This window comes from Aphelocoma coerulescens, chromosome 10 (genome assembly GCF_041296385.1).
Source record: "Aphelocoma coerulescens isolate FSJ_1873_10779 chromosome 10, UR_Acoe_1.0, whole genome shotgun sequence".
NCBI classification, from domain to species: Eukaryota; Metazoa; Chordata; class Aves; order Passeriformes; family Corvidae; genus Aphelocoma; species Aphelocoma coerulescens.
The window spans coordinates 16,321,224-16,341,359 of record NC_091024.1 but is presented as its reverse complement, the minus strand read 5'-3'; the positions used below and the strand labels follow the sequence as shown (position 1 = coordinate 16,341,359).

At 38.8% G+C, this 20,136-nt stretch overlaps 1 protein-coding gene across 38 annotated transcripts in view; it reads left to right on the top strand.

Annotated features, from left to right (window-relative positions):
* Nucleotides 1-20,136, top strand: part of RORA (RAR related orphan receptor A) — a 480,592-nt gene that overhangs the window by 301,060 nt on the left and 159,396 nt on the right. For 2 of the 38 annotated variants that reach the window (XM_069026303.1, XM_069026302.1), the window contains one exon: nt 10,213-10,336. The exons of the other annotated variants lie outside the window; for them this stretch is intronic. In XM_069026303.1, the coding sequence (XP_068882404.1) occupies nt 10,333-10,336 (4 nt within the window). In that variant the 5' untranslated portion in view covers nt 10,213-10,332. The remainder of the gene's footprint in view (nt 1-10,212; nt 10,337-20,136) is intronic. 38 annotated transcript variants of the gene reach the window in all.

Below are 20,136 nucleotides of genomic sequence, written 5' to 3'. Positions count from 1 at the left end.
GTTTTTTCCTGGATTCAGGTAATCCCTGCAATCCCAAGGCTGCAGTTGTTGGGGTAACAGTTGGAGGGAGCTTTGTGCCGTTCCCCTCAGACTCGCGCTGCCCGGGGCCGCGGGAGCTGCGTTACCGCTGGGCTCGAAAAAATCGGTTTGTGCATTTCCAGAGCTCTCCTGGGGCTCCTGGTGATCCTTACGATACCACCAGGAGGTTTAGTGAGGTAATGATTTAACACTTGAAGCAAATAAAACAGTCTCATTTAGCAGTTTGCCTCCCCCTACGAGTGAAGTCAATAGAAAAGCAAGATTTAAATCTCTCCAGTTTATAAACACACTCCACCTTTGCTTTGCTGCTTCCCCCCCCCTCCCCCCAACTATTGTCTTACAGAAAGAATTTCACCTGCATTCTTCCTCACATAATGAAGTTAGCAGGGTTGAATTGCTTACCAAGCCTTAAAAATTTCCTCAGAACATGAAGTGTTTCACAAAAGCTGTTTGTTTCTGAGTGGTAATTTTTCTTCCATCTAATGTATTCTGCTTTTTTTATATATCAAGACCAAGCTTGTAGTGTGGCAAGCACTAGAGACATACAAAAAAGGAAGCTCATTTTTTATAGAAATCGGTATTAAATATGCTGGGCATCTTGGAAAAGACAGTAATTTTGTCCCAACTTGAGGGAAGGAGCAGGAAAAAGTGCTTGTATTCATATGCTGACTAGTGCTTAGTGCATGGTGATACCTCTGTCATATGCTGACTGGTGCTTAGTGCGTGGTGATATCTCTGTGATGATTGCATTGATGTTCCTATATTTTACCCATTGAATCATACATGAAAAACAACTATCTGATTGATACTCTATAAATTAAAGCCTGTTTTAGAGTTGATAAAATGTGCATTGAATGGCAGCTGATTTACGCACATGGGGGAAAACCAGTTTTATGGGTGGTGGGTTTGGCTTTTGGGTTTAGGTTTTTTGATTTGGATTTAACCTTTTTCACATTAAAAGCAGTTGAAACCAGACTTCTTGTAATAACGGTCATTTAATTGATAGTGAGAGTTTCCCATTGTGTTTGAGATGTGTGGTACTTGGCTCATTTCTTTTGTTGATGAAGATAAAAACATTAAAGAAGCTGTGACATTTAGCCTCTTTTTGAACACATGAGTATCCTAGCAAATCACAGTATGCTCACAACACAAGAAAAAATGTTAATGAACTGAAATTCCCATGCCATTAGTGTTATTCAATTCCACTTTTAGAGTCAAATTTGGGATAACAGAATTTTGGCAGCTTGGTTGTTGTCTGTTTTCAGTCAAAACAGTTAGAGTTGTACACTCCTGGTTTTTTCTTCTACTGCTGTGTAAAAACCAAAAGATGCAGCAATTCTCAAATGTTCTGATCAGCAAAAAACTGCACAATTACACTGGAACTAATTCATCTTACGATTTCCCACTATTTCATGATGGTAGGAAAATTGGGAAGCGGGCATATACCTGAAAGTGAGTCAGAGTATACCACCGCATTTAAGTTTTGAAAGACTTTATTTCTATTTTAAATTTACTTGTAGAGCTGATTGAAGTCTTTTTGTCAGTTCTCATTTTACCGGAACATGTTTTTCACTCTGCTTGTCACAGTGAAAACTGAAAGTTAACGTTTCTTTTCAAAGATGGCACTCTTACATAGGCTGTGACTGGGGTCTGTTGACTAAGATGAAGTAAAGGAGCTAACCCATAAATTCAGTGCTCATACCAGTCTGGCTAGAAGTATTTTTGATTGTGAGGATGACAAACAAAGGAACTGAGTTCAGGTAAAACTCAGATGCTCAAATATCCATTTTTATTAGCCTTTGATTCCATGGAGAATTTTTGATGACTGTCTTGTACAATGTTCAAAAACTTTTTAAGGGCAATTTGAAAGACCAGAACTGAAATATCCATGTATTTAAAATACTAGGATTTCTAATATGTTTAAGGTTTGAAACTTTAGATTTACATTTTCTGATATTTTTATGTAATGAGTTAAGAATATGAAACTTAGTATCTGCTAAGGTAGCATAAAAATTTCATTAGCAGTCCTAAACCATATCTGGTTTTCCCGCTGTAAGTAACAGTGCCAACCTCCTTCGTTTCTTGGCAGCAAGTATCTAAAGGTAGTATCAGAATTGAGGAGTTTTTTTTCTCTGTCTCCCTGCCAGAGAAGAAAAAAAAATGCTTTTCACCTGTTTCCTGGTGTTCCTTAAACTGCCAACAGATCTTAAAGTTTCTTTAAGGCAGAAGCCAAGCCATAAAAGCTGCTGGGTGTTTTTCATTATGCATATCAGATAGATGTGAATGGATAAATTTTCTTTCTCTCCATAGTTTTGGCTTGTGATCTCAGACAGCTTTTCAAACACAAAAACACCAGCAATAGGTTGATAGGTAGTACAGCCTAGGAACCAAACTCAAATACCTTTACAGGGTGGAGAAATGTGTGAACTCTGTCAAAGCTTGAAATGGGCTTTGCAGTGCCATAGAGACACAAATAAGCTTTTTTTTACCTTTGTTATCTGCAAAGCCTAAGATCAGTAACAAATCAGTTGGCATTTGGTAAGCTTCTTGCTTCCCTATTATTTTTGGGTATTAATCCTTCTTCGTTTTTCTTTGAATTTTTGGAACTGTTGAAAGTTCTGGTTGGGTAGATTTAGGTTTTTTGGGAAGGGAGGAGTTTGAATTGGATGATCCCATAAAAGTGTTTTTCTTTGGGCTTAGAAAATGCAACATAAAAAGCAACTTAAGAATAGCACCTCTCCTTTCCCCTTTAAAGGCTGGGTTTCAGTTATATTTACTAGTTGTATTGGACAGCTTCCTGAAGTGGGCAATCTTGCATTCTACTGTTTCTGCTTATATGATGGACTGCATGTTTTCTTTTGTTTGTTTGCTGCCTGGCACTATGGATACAAACAGTAATCAGATGAAAACAATTTTAAAACGGAACAATGTCACACATTTATGAAAGTGTCATAAAAGGAGAAAAGACAACCTGCTTTTGATTTAGTACAGTAAAGAACCTTCTGAAATCTCTGGATGCTGTACAGTAGCCCACTCTGAAGAGGGAGTCTGTCATGGATAACCCTGCCAGAACTGTGGGCTGCTGACAAGGAGAACATGTTGCAGTGGCAACTCTGCCATCCAGCAAGAATGAAATATGCTCAGTTTCCGTCCCCACGGTTGGCTTTATGCCTGTGCCTTGGACAGCTTTTTGAAATCTGTGGAGAAGTCCTGTTGCTTATTCAGAATTTCTGTTGAACATTTGTGACTGGGGTAAGTAGATTGTGGAAAGGAACAAAGATTTCTTTGACCTGTTCATTAAGCTATTGAGAAGTCCCTAAAATTCTAAAGCAATCCAATTGACTGAGATCCAGCCCTAGGCAATGTGCTTCCAGACACACTATTTCTGCGTAGGATCCAGCCCACATTGAGAAGGAAGGAAGCTACTTACACTTGCCTTCTGTCCCCCTTGTTCTTAAGCATTTTGGCTCTAAATCCACAAGTAACTTATTAATTAAATCGTAACTGCAGGATTCAGCTTTGTGCATTTGAAAGCCTGGGCTTCATTCTCAAGGTGTTAATGTAAATTGAAAGCTCTTCCATAAACTGAAAGATTCATAGTCTGAAAAGTCTGGGAGGTAAAACTCCTGAATTTGATCTCCATGTGATTATTTAGTAAGTCTTTCTTTAACTAGGCTCCGTAGAAGTATTCTATATTCTTAATGCAGTTTGACATCTAGAACAGTTACTCTTAGTGGAACAATTGACCTGTTACCACAGCTGAAATCCCTAAGTCAATATATTCAGGATCAAATGTGCTTTGCTTTTGTGGCTGTTTACTTTAGCTAGCTGAGATTGATTCGCTGGCATCTGGAGATACAGAAAGGCCATTGCAATTGTAGCTTCTGTACATCTTCTTTGGGTTTTTTAGCTTATTTGTGTTTTTATAATATAAATTGACGATTTTGAGGTGGCTTTTAGGGTTAGTGAAGCAGTAGGTGTCATTCCATTTTCAGCTCTTAAAACTGAGTGTGTGACTAGTTCCTTGAATTCAGGGGGGCTGTTTGTAGCTCTTTTGCTACTTTTGCCCTTTTGCTGCTTTAGTTAATTGAGGCCAAGTAGCCCAGATCTTGCAGAAACCAACTCCTAGGATTAGGGGTTTCTAGTCTGGGCTTGGTTCTGTTTGCATTCACACTGGCATGGTTCCAGTGAAAAAATCAGAATTGTATAGGAATCAAACAAACCTTTCCCCTTGCCCCCAGCTTTCATCTCAACTACCCCTAATCTGTGCTCTTAATAAGAAGTCAGTATTATTCTTTTTGTAATGGATGAGTGACTCAGTTGTATTAAATCACTGTGGGCTGAAAAATCCACATGCAAAATCTAATTAAATATTTTGTGTCTGATTCTGACTGTACTTATATGATGTGGATCTGACTCCATGGAGATGCATTAACTTACTCTGGTTTTATGAGGCCAGAGACTGTGGCCCATTGTCTGAGAGAATGGAGTGCTGGTGGGAGAGAGCGAGCCTGTACTTCCAGATTCCTGGGTGTTGGTCCTGGCTGAGCCACTGGTCTGGTATTGGGGAGTCTACTCATTGCTTCTCCACTATAAAGCAAGGATGAGCACATAGTAAAACCTGAGAGAAATGTGGGGTTTAATGAATGCTGTTTGATCTGTGGCTCGAAAGCATTGTAAGCGTTAACTGACTTAACATTCAAGTCTAGAGTAATGCTTGCACTTGTGGTATAACTGAAGAAAAGATGGTACTGTTCTTAAAAAAGTTGTCATCGCTGTGCCAGGAAAGTATCAGCCAGTTTTCAATAAATTACATCCTTCTCAATGGGTAGCAGAAGTAAAGCAAAGAGAAAATTTCTACTTCACATTAATTCTTCCTTTAGCATTTATGTGAAATGAGGTTTAGTGTCAAGAGTTGTCAAAAATAAAAACCTTAAACTTTCAGTATAATGCAACCAAAGAACTTGCTGTTTTGGAACATGTAGCTGGTTCAGGATTTAGAAAACCTGTGTGCTGATCGTATCCAGGTCAGAACTGTTAAGGGTTAACAAACCAGAGCCCCTCACTAATCTGGGTTGTAATTTGCACCACTATAGCTGGGAGTTTGCTCTGCTTTGTCTCCTAGTACAAGTCTAAAGAGAATTCCTTTCCTGGCTTTCCTTTTGAGAGCTTGGGGGTGGGAGGGGGAGTAATTCAACAAATCTCCAGGTAGTCCTGATGTCATGCTCAGTATTCTGCTGTTATTTCCACTTGTCAGGCGCTGTTTCAGTTGCACAATTTGGAATGTTAAGCATCTGCTTTGTAAGTGTATAGATATCAGGATCATTACAGATTCGTTTATGGAGATAAATTCTGCCTCTTCAGATGTGCATGTGAATTGAGGGGCAGACAGAAGTTTATACTTTCTGGAAGAATTATAGGGATAACTTTTAGAGTAAGCAATAAAAAGTAATAAAAAAATAAAGGGTTAAATATAGTATTTAGACAGTTCTACAGAAAAACTACTCACTTGCTCAATTATGTGTAATGAACAGAAGTCCTAAAAATGCATCGATATCAGAGTCTTTTCCTACAGAATAACCAAATGGCATTGATGCCATTACATTTCCTTACTGCTGTGTATTTTAATAATCCAGCTATGATAATAGCTGACATAATAATAAACATAATTGTAATGGTGTCGTCATTAGATCATATTTACAACATGGGGATATTTGTGTGTTTGATCAGTCCCCATTGCATAGAAGTTGCAGTATTTGTCGTATATGCCTTTCTAAAAATCCCATCCCCTGTTCATTGATGGGCTCAGACACTGTTGTCACTGCTTATGCTCAAGTCTCTTCAATGCTTTTCTTAATCAGATGGGCCAGCCTCTGTGGTACTGCTCAGTGCACTGTGGTCTGTCAGCAGAGAGGTGCTTGGGTGTGGTTTTGTGCAAATTGCTGGATGCCAGAGTTCCTCACCGCTCTTTCAGTATCGACTTGATGAGCAGGAAGCTGTATATAACCCAAGAACATTAGAACTTGATCAGGTAGTTTGCTGTAAAAGCAAGCTGCAGGAAGACTAATGTGTTAATCCATTTTGTCAACTTGTGGGAAACCAAAATAAGGTGGTTGGATATTCCATGTAAGCTTTTCTGTATAATCCAGGAAAATGTGTGCTTTTACTGTGCTGGAAAAGCAGAGATATTTTTCATCTTTCATGTTAACATATCACCGGTATAAACCATTGCTTGGCAGGGTGCTGGTTGTGTTTGCTTTTATTAGCAGAACCCCCTCCTTTGGTTAGGGGAGGTTTCCCAAATGCTCATTCTAATTCTCAGCCGAGGTAATCTCTGGCTTCTATAAAAATGGCTTAATGCTCACTGCAAGCACTTGGATCTTAACAGCTTCTTCAGCTCATCAGCCTCTCACCAAGTGCCATGGAAAAGGATGGTTCAGACACTGAAGAGAAGGAATAGAGTCAAGAAAACAGATTTTATTTTACTCTCATCCTGGTCTGCATGCAAAGTCAGTTTCTATATGAACTGCAGTAGAGGGTAATCAGAAGGGGGAGAAAACAATTGCTTTGGCTTTGAACTTGGTGTTAAATGAAGTAAAATCATTGAAGTTAGAGTGTTGAATACTGTATTATTATTATTATTATTATTATTATTATTACTATTATTATTATTATTACTATTATTATTATTATTACTTTGGAAGGCTACATGTAAGATTCTGTCATTCCATTGCTTTCTGAAGCTCACCATCCTTTGAGGTGTTCAGCATTAAATTAAAAATGAAGTGTCTCCCCAGCTGGGGCATCTGTAGCCAGCAGAGAGTACAAACTGACAAGGAGGCCTTATAGAATGGTATAGAACCACAGAAGACAAAGTCAGCAACTGAAGAAAATACCTCTGTGCCAGGACATTCTGTAAATTTCTCTGGAGAAATCCTACAACCCTTCAAGAAAGTTGACCTCATTTGCATGTTTTGATTAGATTGCTGTCAGGCTTCTTCTGACTTCCTATAAAGAAAAGTAGTTTTCTGAACAAGTCTCAGGACTTCTTTAGGTTGCAATATATTTCTTATAAATAACTTTATAACTGAAGCAAAACATTTTTGTGTACTGTGTCTAAATCTCTAGGGGAAACATGTTTTATCCTAAAGAAGAGTGCTCTCCATCTATATTCTATCTTCCACTTTAGTGAAGGGATCATCAGTCTCCCAAGTAAATTCCTGAAGTATTTATTAGTTAACTCAGCCTCTGGTATTGTCACAGCTGAGAAGCTGTTTCTTCAAAGGACTGTAAATGAAAGCATAACTTGGGGGCATATTTCAGAGAGATACAAAACTGTATGACAACTGTACGACTGTACATTGTGGGAGTGTCTTTAAAAAGTGGGGAGGGAAGAAAGAATGAATCTTATGCCCCTTCCCTTCCTTCAAGTGAGGGGAAATTCTAGGTAGAACAATTAAGTTTGAAACTACTGATATTTTTAGATACAAGGTAATGACCTACACAGCAGAGTTAAGCCAGTGTGAGGACTGCTGTGTTCACTGCCCTTAATAGGTGTGTGATTGTCTTGAATAAGAATTAGGAGAATGTGGGCATGAAAATACTTTAAACCTACAGAAGAAAAAGACAAACTGTATTTTCTTAATTTTTCATTACTTGTAATTGCCTCTTGAAAATACCATTAACATGGAAAGTCTTGTTTGCAAAGAGTGTTTGCTCCTGGTCACTTGCATTATTTTGGTTAGGGAAGGTGAATTTATGAAAACATAATGAACTAGGCACTATTTTCAGCTTGATGGGTATTTCCTTAAGTGCCTTATAAATAGAGAAAGAAACGGTGGAAAATTTAGACTTCTGACGGTATTGACTTTTCTAAGAAAAAGGAAAGTATTCCAAGCAGTATTTCATCAACCAAAATGCATATTAAAGATGCTTTGGCTGTACCCCAGGCTCTTTAGAGATGAGCCATAAAATCATAGTTGAAATACTTGTGCAAATGAAGGTAAACGAATTCTGCTGTTTTCCACTCTCATTAAAAGGTGCTATGGTTTATTTAGGTCTTCTACCATAAAAAGGTGGAAATCATATGGAATATAGAACGTTTTTGTCTCCTACTTCCTGAGTCACTTATTCTTCTGCTCTGTTGTTTACACGGTTTTGAGGTTTGTTTTGGTATGATTGTTTTAACAGGGAGGATCTGCTTTTACTTTTATAAGGTGTAATACTGGATCTTGGATTGGGCTAGTAAATAGCTGGTCAGTTACAACTGAAGATCCTGTTGCCTATGCTGGGAGTGAGGTATCCTTGAGTTATTGTCAACTTAACTCTGAACAATGAAGTAATTCATGTGATTGAGGGTCTTCCCTTGGCTTTTGGAGGTTAGCTATGTTAAGATAAATCATGTCTGAATCTCATGAGCTGGACCTGCATGTTAGGCTGTAGATTATGCTGAAGTAATCATAATTTGGATGATATCACAATTAAAGCTGTGTCTTGGTTTTCACAATCAGTCAAAAAGTGTTTTCTGCCAGAAATACTCACATGACTGCAAGTGGTCTCTTCCTGTCCCACCTATCCCCCAAATGCGCCTACAGATGAGAACTCAGAGAAGCTCAGATGGTGGGAGAAGGGGATTGCTGGTAATTTATAGTACTTTTTGCAATGAGAGATTAGTTTAAACCCTTGGAAGATTTGACTCTTTATCTCATCTCAGTTCTACCCAAGTGAAAGCAGCTATGAGGAATCATAGAATATCCTGAATTGTAAGCAGCCCACAAGGATCAATGAGTCCATATCCAGACTCCAAGATGACACCATGTGCCTGAGAGCATTGTCCAAATGCTTCTTGAACTCAGGCAGGTTTGGTGCTGTGAAAAGGAGAGTGCAAGGCATCCTGTGGCTAAGCTTTACTGAGAACAAACAGACCCAGGGGTGTTCCAAAGCACATTCCCAGTGACTCAGAGCAGATTTGAAGAGGGCTCTATCCAATGTTGTCCTTGTTCAGTGTGAGACACGGCTGTGTGTGCCCTGCATTGCTGTGCCTACTGTGCCTTCAGAGCTGCAGTCCCAGTTCACTGTCTGTTGGAAAGAAGTACCAAATTATCAAAAATATCATACTGAAGTGCAGCAAGTTATAGTGGTATGGAGATTCCTTTCCCCTCCTGGAGGTTTGGGGACAGAGGTTGAGTTTCTGTCCTTGTGCAGTTTAGCTGGCACACAGAAAGGTATTTTGAAGCATCAAGTCGGAGCTACCTTTAAAACATCAGGTATGGGTTGGAGCAAAAAAGTGATTTCCAGCCATGCCCATCCAGAAGTCAGTTGTGTTGGCCTCCTCTGGAATGGACAAAGAAATAGAAAATAATTAAATTATGTCGTTTTTTATTTTGCTGCAATTAAAACAGTGGCAACCAGCTGCCATGGTTTTCTCCAAACCTCAGTAATAATCCTTCCATTAAGAAAAAAAAAAAAAAATAGCCAAACATTGTTAAGGGCAACAGGCAATGGAATAACAGGAATTTTACAAAGGTAGCATGCAATAATCCAAGAGCTGTGGGCTGTTCGTTTCTTTTGTAACTTTAAAGCTGAATTACACCACTGGAAGTCTTTATCTGTCTTCGCTCCTTGTGCCCTCTCATATGGCAATGTCTGCAGTAGTAAACAAGGAAGGACATCCTGAAAGATTTTCTGTCTCTTCCCTTTTTTATCAGCAGAAGTGTTTGTCGTTAGAGGGTTTTTTGTTTCTCTCTTTTTTTTTTTTTTTAAATCAGCTGCCATTGAATGGTTCTTTAAATTTTAATGGCTGGGGGAGGATGCTGACTGTTGCCACAAGCTCTCCTGTTCCACTGGGGATATTGATTTGGATGTGTCTGTTGCTCAACTGTTCCTCTCAAATGCTGTACCTTGTAGAGAAAAGTTGGTGAGGATTTTAGCAATCTCACCTATTTCAAACGAAGTCGGCTCAGTTGCATGAAGGAGCAACTTTAGATTCTTTTAATAAGATTTCTGTGAATGGTTATCATCATTTCTAGTCAGCCTAAGTATAGAAGTAAAAAAAGACCTTCCAACAGGTTGAGAATAAGGACATTTGAGGTCAACCTGCCTCACATCTTTATGCTATTAGTCTTTAGAGACATCTGTAATTCAGACAGTCCTAATATCCTTTGTGTTTTTCAGTTTTACATTTTGGCATCATATTCAGAGCAATTTTCCAGAACATTTAAAGAGAGGAAAATAAGATGTTTGGAAGCAGCCCTACAGTTTTGCTGAACTCCAGGGTACCATTTACTTTGAGAAATGTGTAAGCAACTTCACTTGTTTCCTCTTTTAATGGCCTAATTGAGTTTTAGAAAAAGCCAATGAAACTTTTTTCTTCTTGCTACTTGTATAACATTCAGAACTCCAGTCCCTATCAGTTAACAGGAAGTGTCTGACTTCTGTTGTTCATTATGTATGTAACAGCGTGTGTCAACAGAAGGTTGTTAGAATCAAAATGCAAATTTACTGTTTTTCTTTCATTAGCATCACATGGCCTTAAATGAGGCCATTTATATCCTGGAAACTTAAGAAATTTCAAAAGTTAAGATATATGTAACATGTAGATTTTTTTAATGTTTTTTATTTTCAAAAGGGATGGTCACCTTCTCCTATACAATGAAAATTTATTACTTCTATTTATCTAAGCTACTGAATCTAGCTACTGGAGTGCTTCTCTTGTGGTGGGGGTTTCTGTTTGGTTTATTTGTTGGGTTTTTTTTAATTCCTCTATGTTTTTATCAAAGAATTGGTATTTCTTGTTAAAATGCTAAAAGTAAAAGGATGTGCATTTTTAAATAGCCTGTTCTTCAGCAGGTCTGCAAAGGCAGTTCATTCATTAGATTGCACTCATAAAGGCTTAGCAAGCAGCGAGGACATCACAGAATCTTTTCAACATTAATTTAACAAATTAAAGCTTTCAGTGCAAGTTTTCTCTGATTTTGTTTCTCGTACTGAGCAATTATGAGTGTACCTGCAATTCAAGGTTGAGTTTGCAATATGTGCTTTTTTTACAGGCCCTGCTGTGTCCTGACACTCAGTTTCATTAATTCTTCCCTCTTTCTCTCTGCAGACTGTGTATCACAGGCAGCCTTGTTGGTTTAGTCAGCAGTGGACTGTAAGAGGAGAGTGACAAATGATCCCATCTTAACTGTTCCTTGAGTTGCGGCTCTGTCCTGCCCTTGTTCGTAGCTCTCACAGCTGAACTTGAGTTTTGTCTTAGTTTCCTGACCCTCTATTCCACTTGCAGAAGAGCCCAAGAAATCTTTTCCCAGCTCTAAGTGTGCATTTCTTGAGCTATGTCATTAACCTGACCCCAGCTGTTGTTGTAGCTCTCTAGGCTAAGCAGGATAAGGGAAGAATTCCATCTTTAAGGGCTTTCAGTTCACTAAGTGGCATCTACCAAAAAATGTCCTGCTAGCATTCCAAGGCTAGTATTCTTCCTAGGGAGGCTAAAAGCTTACTAATAGAGTGGCATTAGTCTTTGAAAAGACTTGTGATCTTTGCTGGAGGGTCCAAGGTATCCAGGTTAGAGAGTCCAACGCACTGGGCTAATCAGCTCATTGATCTTGTGTTCTGGCACTTGGGCTCCTATAAGGCATTATATAAATTAATGATTCTGATGCATTTTGAAAGTTTGCAGCATAGCACACAGAAGGGTCAATTTACTTGGCACCACAGGCAGCTCCAGCTCAACTCATTTATAGATATTGTAAATCAGTTTATAAATTATAATTCATGGTAACTAAGTATCAAAGAAACAATGGAGAAAGGAGGCTTCTGTGCCAAACATAATTATGGAGATTTTGGATAGACAGAATGTCAGGGAGAGAAGGAAAAACCTGTTTCCTTTATATACTACATGAATATTTCTTCATCAAAAAAGCTGACTTCTAGCCATGAAGAGTTAACGTTCATGGGGAATGTGTGGAAACCTTACATAACTCGTTCAGTCTCATCTCATGGGTGTTTCTCTGTACACTCTGCCAGAACTAATTTCACGGTTTTAAAACAACTCATGGTACAAAAAGAATACGTAATGAGTTGCCGTGAGATATGATTGTTTCCCATTTGAGAGATAGAAAGACCTGTAGCTCTCCAGGACTTATTAAGAATCATTTCTCAATTAAGCATGGGATGTATAGCTTAACAAAGGCTGTGTGGTTCCGCTTGAATACATCAAGGTTTGGCTGAGCAAAGCAGACCTTTTGCAAGCATTTGAGATACTCTTCCCCCTCCTTTCCCCCAGCATCTTTTCCTTTACTAGTTTATAAATTCAAAGAGACCGTAAGCTTGTGTAGACAAAAAGCACTGACCTGGCATGGTCTGTCTTATCCTGCCTTCTGAATCCCTGTCATATCTTAGAGTTTGAAAACAGACAAAGCTTTCTGGTGCTGTCAAAAAAGTCATCTTTGAGAAAGGAAGCAGCATCCAAACTGTCAAGACCAATACTTGCTCCCTCTCAGCCAGTGACGTTTCACTCCTGAAGCCTGCATAGCAATAAACTACTGACTTCAGTTACCAAAGACAGAGCCTACACAAAGTGCTGGCAAAAGCAGAGTCCAGGGAAAGAAAGTTGGATGGAATGGGATGGTGAAAAGGAATCTTTTCATTTTAACATTAGATATGTACAGAGAGATAAAATAGGTTCCCCCCCTTCTAAGAAAGGCAGAAAGTAGTGTTAGACAAGAAAACTTAGCATTATACAGAATGGGGGAATGCTTTAGACAGTGTGCCTAGAGTGTAAGCCAACAGTTCATGGCACATCTTGTCTTCGTTTGAAAAAGAGCCTTTTGGATAGTGAAATTAAAAAAAGGAAAAAAAAGTTTTGAGTAGTTAGTTGTTGCAGAGACAGTGGACCATAAGACTACTCTTCCCACCTCTGCATTTCAGGCAGATGTTAAGCAGAGTTAAAGTTCAGTTTGATAGCCCTGGCAAGGTCTCATATCACTTTTTGAGGCAGGAAGTCACAGAGGACTTAACTGGCTAATATTTGCCCAGGTCTTTCCAAGTCATAAAGCGAGATTTATTTCCAAGTATCAGAGCCACTTCAGTTCAAATGAGTTAAAGTAGCCTTAAACGCTACAGGAAATTTATGAGGATCTTTGGACCTCCAAAATACTTCAGTAAAGCAGCTGGGATTACTAGTAAAATGTCACTCCTGTAAAAACGTGATTTGAAACAGAAACGTGGATGGATTGAGAGGGATCTCCTCCAACACAGTCCATGGTGTTACTGTGCAGCTGGGAGCCCTATGATTTCAGTCAGCAGTCCTGAATGGAAAATTCATTGTGATGACTCACTGTTTTCTACATCTTCTTGTGCTAGAAAGAGAAACAAGGCAAAGATGCCTTGGTCTATCCCCTTGTTTGCTCTGCTGCTCTCTAGGGAGAGTTATTATGGATATCCTTTTTGTGGCTGGAAAAGAGAGGAGGGATGGTGGGAAGCGCAGGATTGCATCATTTCTGTGCTGCCAGGTGCCCATCTCAGGCACAAGGTGAGGCTTTAGTTGCGAGGAAGGGTTACACTGCTCTGTCTGCTGGGCAGAAGTAGTGACATGACAGATGATGTGGTGGCAGGATGCATGAAATAATTTAGATTAACCTCTCAAATTTTTTGTAGCAGTAGTGCTGGAAGTCCTGCTAGTTCTTGGAAGAAATCCAAGAACAAATTTCCATGCTTCTTATCCCAAACTCACTAGTGATGAAGGAAATTTTACTTCAGTAAAAATCATCTGTGTCCCAATAGGAAATACACTTTTTATAGGAAATTCTTTTTTTTTCACTTGCAAAACCTGTCATTTTTAATATGGGAAAGAGCCAGATGATGTGAGGCACAAACACACGTTGATTCTCTTTTTAGAAAACCAGTGAGAATAGGGATGCAAATTAGTTCACTATATAGTTCTAATTAATCAGCCTCTCTTCTCTTTTCTCTATTCCAGTTACCTTGAATTAGAAGTCATGTTATCCTTTGGGCTCCGACTGACTTAATGTGACAAGGAAGTCAGAAAGGGTCAATACTCTTTGTATTGTAGTTACTCCAAAACAATGACTGATTTTAGTTAGAATGGTATTTTGGGGCTATTTTGCTTCTCATATTTCAAAGCACAGCTGTAAATAAAGTGAGTGTGCCCTGAGACACTGACTAACATATGTCGAAGGAATGTTCTATAAAGATAAACCAAACAGTTCCCCAGCATTGGCTGTAGATGGAATCTAGATTTGATTATGCTGTTCGACCTGTCCAAGATTCAGAGATGTCTGAGCCTGAGGTTTTTTTTGATGGTCTATTTTGCAGGGGAAGGAGAAGGAAAGATTGTGGTAGAGTAAGCAGAAAATTATTCAGCAGTTCCCTGTTATGTTCATTAAGAAGGCAGAGTGAGGCACTGAATTGTTATTTCAGTCAAATCTTCATTTCATTTTTGTCAGTATTTTGTAAATAATTAATATGACATTTTAAGTTGACTTGTTTCCCAAAATAGCTGGCATACAATAATAAACTGCACTGCAGTCAGTAGAAATAGCTGTAATACCATGTCCTGTTTTGAAATTATTTTTCACTTACCGGTCAAGTTGAATATTAGTGCTTCTAGGTAGGTGGTTATTAACTGTATTTGCTCTTTAAAGAGAAAAGAACTCCTCATAAAGGTGACTTCGACAGCAAGGGAAAATTTCACAGCAGTAGCCAATTTCCTCAGGGAACAATTCCATATTTCCCAGTCCAAGGTAGATCTACTCTTCTGCTCACTTAGAGGCGGGGGCAGAAAAGAAGGAAGCCATAGAGATGGGGAAAGGGAAAATTTCAAAGGTCACACAGACTTTTAACTGTATCTATGCCAAGGGCAGTTTCTTCCAGAAAACCATGGAGCTGAAAAGGGCTCAAATTGTAGCTCTCCAGCAAACCAAACAAAGCTCAAGAAAGCTCTTGAAGTTTTACAAAATCCTTTCCAGGAAATTTTTCCTCAGGAAAGGAACAGTGAACGCTATTCAGTCCTCCTCTAGGATCAATGAGTGGTCTTCCTTGCCTGCTTACAAGGGAGCTGCTTGTCCTGATGACCTCGTGCACTTTTGGGAGTGGAAACATTCCTGGTACTGAACCGTCATTCCTTAATGTTTAGAGTGGTTGAGGAACAGGAAAAAAAGCATTAGAGGATCACTCAGTGGCACATACTAACTGCAAGATTTAAAAGATGGTGTTAACCTACAGGCAGAAGTGGCAGAGTGCTACTCTATTAATTTTGCTCATTTGTTAAATGTCTGTGCGATTTTTGCAATGCAGCCCAGTTGAACTTGCCTGTTTTTTTTTTTACCCTCAAACAAAAGACTAGATAAAGCCTAAGGGAGGATGTATTCTGTAATACTTAAATGGTGTGCAGTTCATAATTAGTTTTAGTCAAGATTTAACTTTGGCCGGTTGAGCAGGGACAGGATACTTTATTTTTGGAGCTGAGGTCTTCACCTCACTACTGTGGTGCAAGATTCTGGAAAAGCTGGCAATGATTGATGTATGTGGCCAGCTTTTATGTGTTCAGATTAACTCATATGAACACTTATTATTCTGGGTACTGTGGGGTCACTGATGCTTTTAAACAGCACTGAAGGGTCACTGCTAGACTCTGAATAAAATCCCAGGCTCCCAGAATTTTTCTTCTGTGTTCTTATTCATATAGTAGAATTCCAGGGTCTTTCTTACATTCTACCTTCAGATTTGACTTATGGCCGTAGTCCACAAAAAGAGGACTGCTCAGCTAAATTTAGCCAGTGAAAAGAGCAGGAAAATCTTTTAAGTTGTATTCTCTAACACAATCGTTGTGTCCCTCCCCACCTTCCTGACCCCTTTTTTCTTTTCTTTTTAAGGCATGAGAAACGTTACCACAACCTTTAACTCTTCTTGGCCAATTGAAGAATAAGTTTTAATTTTAATACTCCTCTCAAGCTATAACATTTAGGGAAATACAGGTTACAAACTGTGTATTTTTCTTTCTAGTGCTGACAGGGGAAAGTAATTTCTCATTCTCTTTCTTTTCCTCTTTTCTGCTTTGGGATGCCAGCCTTGCAAATCAATATTTCATTTTGAAGGAGCCATGTTTGATGCCAGTTCTACTTATTTGCTTTGCAGTCACTGCAGTAATTCTTTGTAGCTCTGTCAGTATGTAAATTAAACCAAGCATAGATAGCTTTGTGTTGCTTAATGTTCAGCTGATAAAAATTAATGTGGTGTGAAATGAGCATTTTATCTGACTGCAGATACAGTGCCGGAGTTAATTAGACTGGCAGAGCAAAACGTTATTAAACATACAGGCCCCTGATCATCAAGAGCTGGGTGAACCTCAAAAATGTGGGTTTGGGTGGGCAGTGTAATGTAAATTGACTGAGGCAGGCTCAAAGCAAACATACTGGGAATGGTGCACTACTTTAGCAATAAGACATGACAGACAGAGCAGTAGTGCTGATGAATGCATGCCTTGGGTGCACAGTGTAAGGTACAAGGCCAGCCAAATGCTTGCAGCACGCTTGGGAAGTGCATTAATCAGCATTAACACATGATCTACAATGTCTTATTGTCATTAAACATTGCCACTTCTTAAGTTCAGAATTCGGTGACAGTTAAATGATCAGTAAGCCAAATCAAATAAAGCAGGAAAACATTTAATTCAGCATAAGTTATTTCAGTAAAAGTATTTCCATACATTTAGTTAGTTCTCTAGGAAGATTGCCTTGCAGCACTGGTGTATACATTGCAATTTTCTCTAATTAAAACAAAAAAGCACTAACAAAGCTATCTTTTTTCCTATATACTAAATATATTCTGTAAGTATTGGCTCACTTCATCAGTTGTCTGAATATGGAGCCTATTTTGATATCCCCAATACTCTGTTTATGCTGGGTACATTCATGAAGAGAGTCAGATGCATTGTAGTATTGCCATGAAAAGCTGTGTTGGATACAACCAAACAGGCCTCTATTTTTGATGCTGTGATAAGTGAGTTTGGAACAATTTCTTCAGTATTATTGCCTAGGCGGGGTGTGAATCTAGTGGTTTTAGCCAGTGAAACCCACAACAATTTCTGGTTTTTGGAGCACAATGTTTCTTAACATATAATTGGAGACTTTGGGCTGTGGTGTTCATTTGCAGAGATAGGAACCTCTAAGTCATGTTTAAAAAAACCTGCAAGCCAACACCCAGAATGTCAGGTGTCTCTGTGGCACTCAAGTCTAAAGGACTCTGGAGGCAGAACAGATCACCTGAGAGGAAACTCTGTCAAACAGTTTTCTAAAAGGACCAGCTGGCACTGGAGGCTGGATTATGCAGTGAATGTTGCTGGGCAGTAAGAGCTCCAAGAATGCTTTTCCGCCTCCTTGTGAGCCCTAAAATGCTGCTGAGCAACCTCAGTTTTACTTCCTGGCAACCTCCCTCTTAAATAACCTCTCTTGGTAAGCCTGGGAGTCTGACATATTTTTACCTAGGGCTTCATCCTTGTGGTACTCTGATAACAGTATTTTCACAAATCTGATGTTTCTCTGTAATGCAGGTGATCCATTTTGTGCATTTCATCTGTTTATATCTTTTGCTTCCTTTGCTTTGACAGTACTATATGTGTTTATGCTCCAGTATTTAGCCTTAAATGAGCAGGCCTTTTGTTTTTCAGTTGTTAGTTCTTTTGTCTTGCGCTGGTCCAATGTCCAAATGTTCCTCCAAATTGGTGGTACTGTTCACCTCTCAGCACCTTCACATTGCAAATTGTCCTGGGGCTTGCAAAATGTAATGCCCTGTTCTCCCTCAGGTCATCTTCAGTAGGTGAGGTGGTGGGTGGGCTCTGAGAGTTTTTATGAAGAGCCCCTTGTGCTTTTGCATTACGTAATAGTCAGTGAGAGTCCTACTTTACTGCTTCTGAATATTTCTGAGCAGTGCATGCAGCAGAGACTAAATATTAGGGGTGGACAGCAGGACCTCAGTGGCTGTTCTCAAAACTATTAAAATCGAACAGAGGGTGGTCAGTACTTACCTGGATGCACAAATTGATATCCCTTATTAACTACATAATTTGCTTGCCACTGACTGGAACTTCCAGGCGTAATTGAAGAATTTAAGCTTTTTGGCTTAGTCTCAGAGAATCTGTGAAGGTGACCAAGGAATCCTCTGAATGTTATACAGAAACCTCACAATAGGAGGACTTGGGAGACTTTCTCTAAGTGCCTGTTACTTTTAGGTGTGTTTGTGAGAAATGGGATGATATAAGGCTGTCTTGGTATTTGTATGCACTGCTTTGCCTTCCTTATCCCTTAGTGATTTTAAGATAAAATCCAAATCTCCACTCCATTCACTTATTTAAAGTATTTATTATTTGAAAGTAACACTGTAAATTCCTTTCTGGTTTTCAACAGAGTTGAAATACTCAAGAAGATGGATTGTGTAGTTTCAAAACCCATGCCATTGTACTCTCCCCTTGAAATGTCACAATTTAGTGTTATACATCTATTAAATCCTTTGAGAGCTGCACATTACTGGTAGCTTCTTCCATGATGCAGCCAGAGTCAACCAGGTTACTCCTGGTTCAGAATTTCTGGTATGCTCCGTGAAATTCCTCTGTGCTTACAGATATACAGAAATGTAGCAAGAGCAGTATTAATTCCTGTCCTAACCAGGAATGAAGTAATTTGCCACATCAGAAAAAACTCCTTGCTCACCTGAAGTGATCTATATACTGGATCCTATCGAATTCCTCCATTCCATTTTTTACCTTATTGAGAGCTACTCCATTCTTTGAGGAGTTGCATTTTACTTGATACTATTTTCTTTATATTCTTCTATTTTATTTTTTTTTTAAAAATGTCCTGTACAGGGGCTTCAGTGCATGTAGGAAGACATCAGTTGTTCAGAACTGGTTTTGTCCTTTAGCTTAAGAGATCAAATATATATCCTTTAAGCTGTTGTGTGGCTCATTTTGTTTTCAGTTTCCTTTCTAGTTTTCCTTTACCGGGAAATAAAAATTAGATCTTTTCCTCTGTAGTAACCTGTATTTGCTGCCTTTTACTACTGTAATGTCCTAGGCCAAATTTCCAGGTATGTTGGTTTTTACATACTCCTTTTTTGTACAACTGTCCAGACTTTTCACTGGCACAGGTTATGAGTTACTAGGGCCTCAGTTTGGAACTTTGAAAAGATATCTAAAATTATGCAAGCTCATACTTTTTTGGGCTAGAATTCTCTGTTGAGAATAGTCTCTCTTGGATTTTCCAGACTTCTCTCTATTTAGAATCAGACATAACAAAAAACCAAAGCAAACAAAGGCCACAACCAACAACGAACACCACCACTTAAAATTATTTTGGTAGCTGCAACTCCCGTAAATCTCTGTTGGAGCTAAGATCATTTTAAAATAAAATCATGATATTCAAGATTTTGACCATCACCTAATTGGCAAGGGGAAAAAAAATATATCTCTCCTCTAAATAAATTAGTCGTTTTTTGTGGATTTTTTTGTTGTTGTTGTTGGTTTTTTATTTAATCACCTAACACTATCCAAACCTTTGGTGAATTAACAAGATGGAATAATTTTCCTCTGATATGAATTTGTATTTATTTTTGTAGCTTCCAATACTATAAAAATGGGTATAGAGGACCAAGCTGTTGTCAGTGTTTGGCAAAGCTGTTTATAAAGCTCCTGTCTCTAGAGAAATACTCTTAGATCTCTCCCTCCTTTTGATTCAACAGAAGAATCTAAAATCTTGATCTTGACTTTGTGAAGTCTAAATCAGGCCAAACAGAGAGACAGAATGAGATGCCACATTTCTGAACTGCTCATCTTCCTTCCCCTTGCTCACCGTTTACTTACAGTTACTTGAATGGCAACACAGATTATTGGAGACATAGTTTTGTTACACTGCAAACTATCAGTGGTACAAAATAAATTGCTTAAATCCAACATTTAGGTAGTGGTACCTAAATCCCTAGTGCCCAGGATAGTTTTCAGAAGAGTGAGGACTTATTTAATTGTAATTTTTGTTGTTTTCAAGCTGTTTTGTTGCCAAGGATTCACAGGGCCACATCTCAAACTGGAAA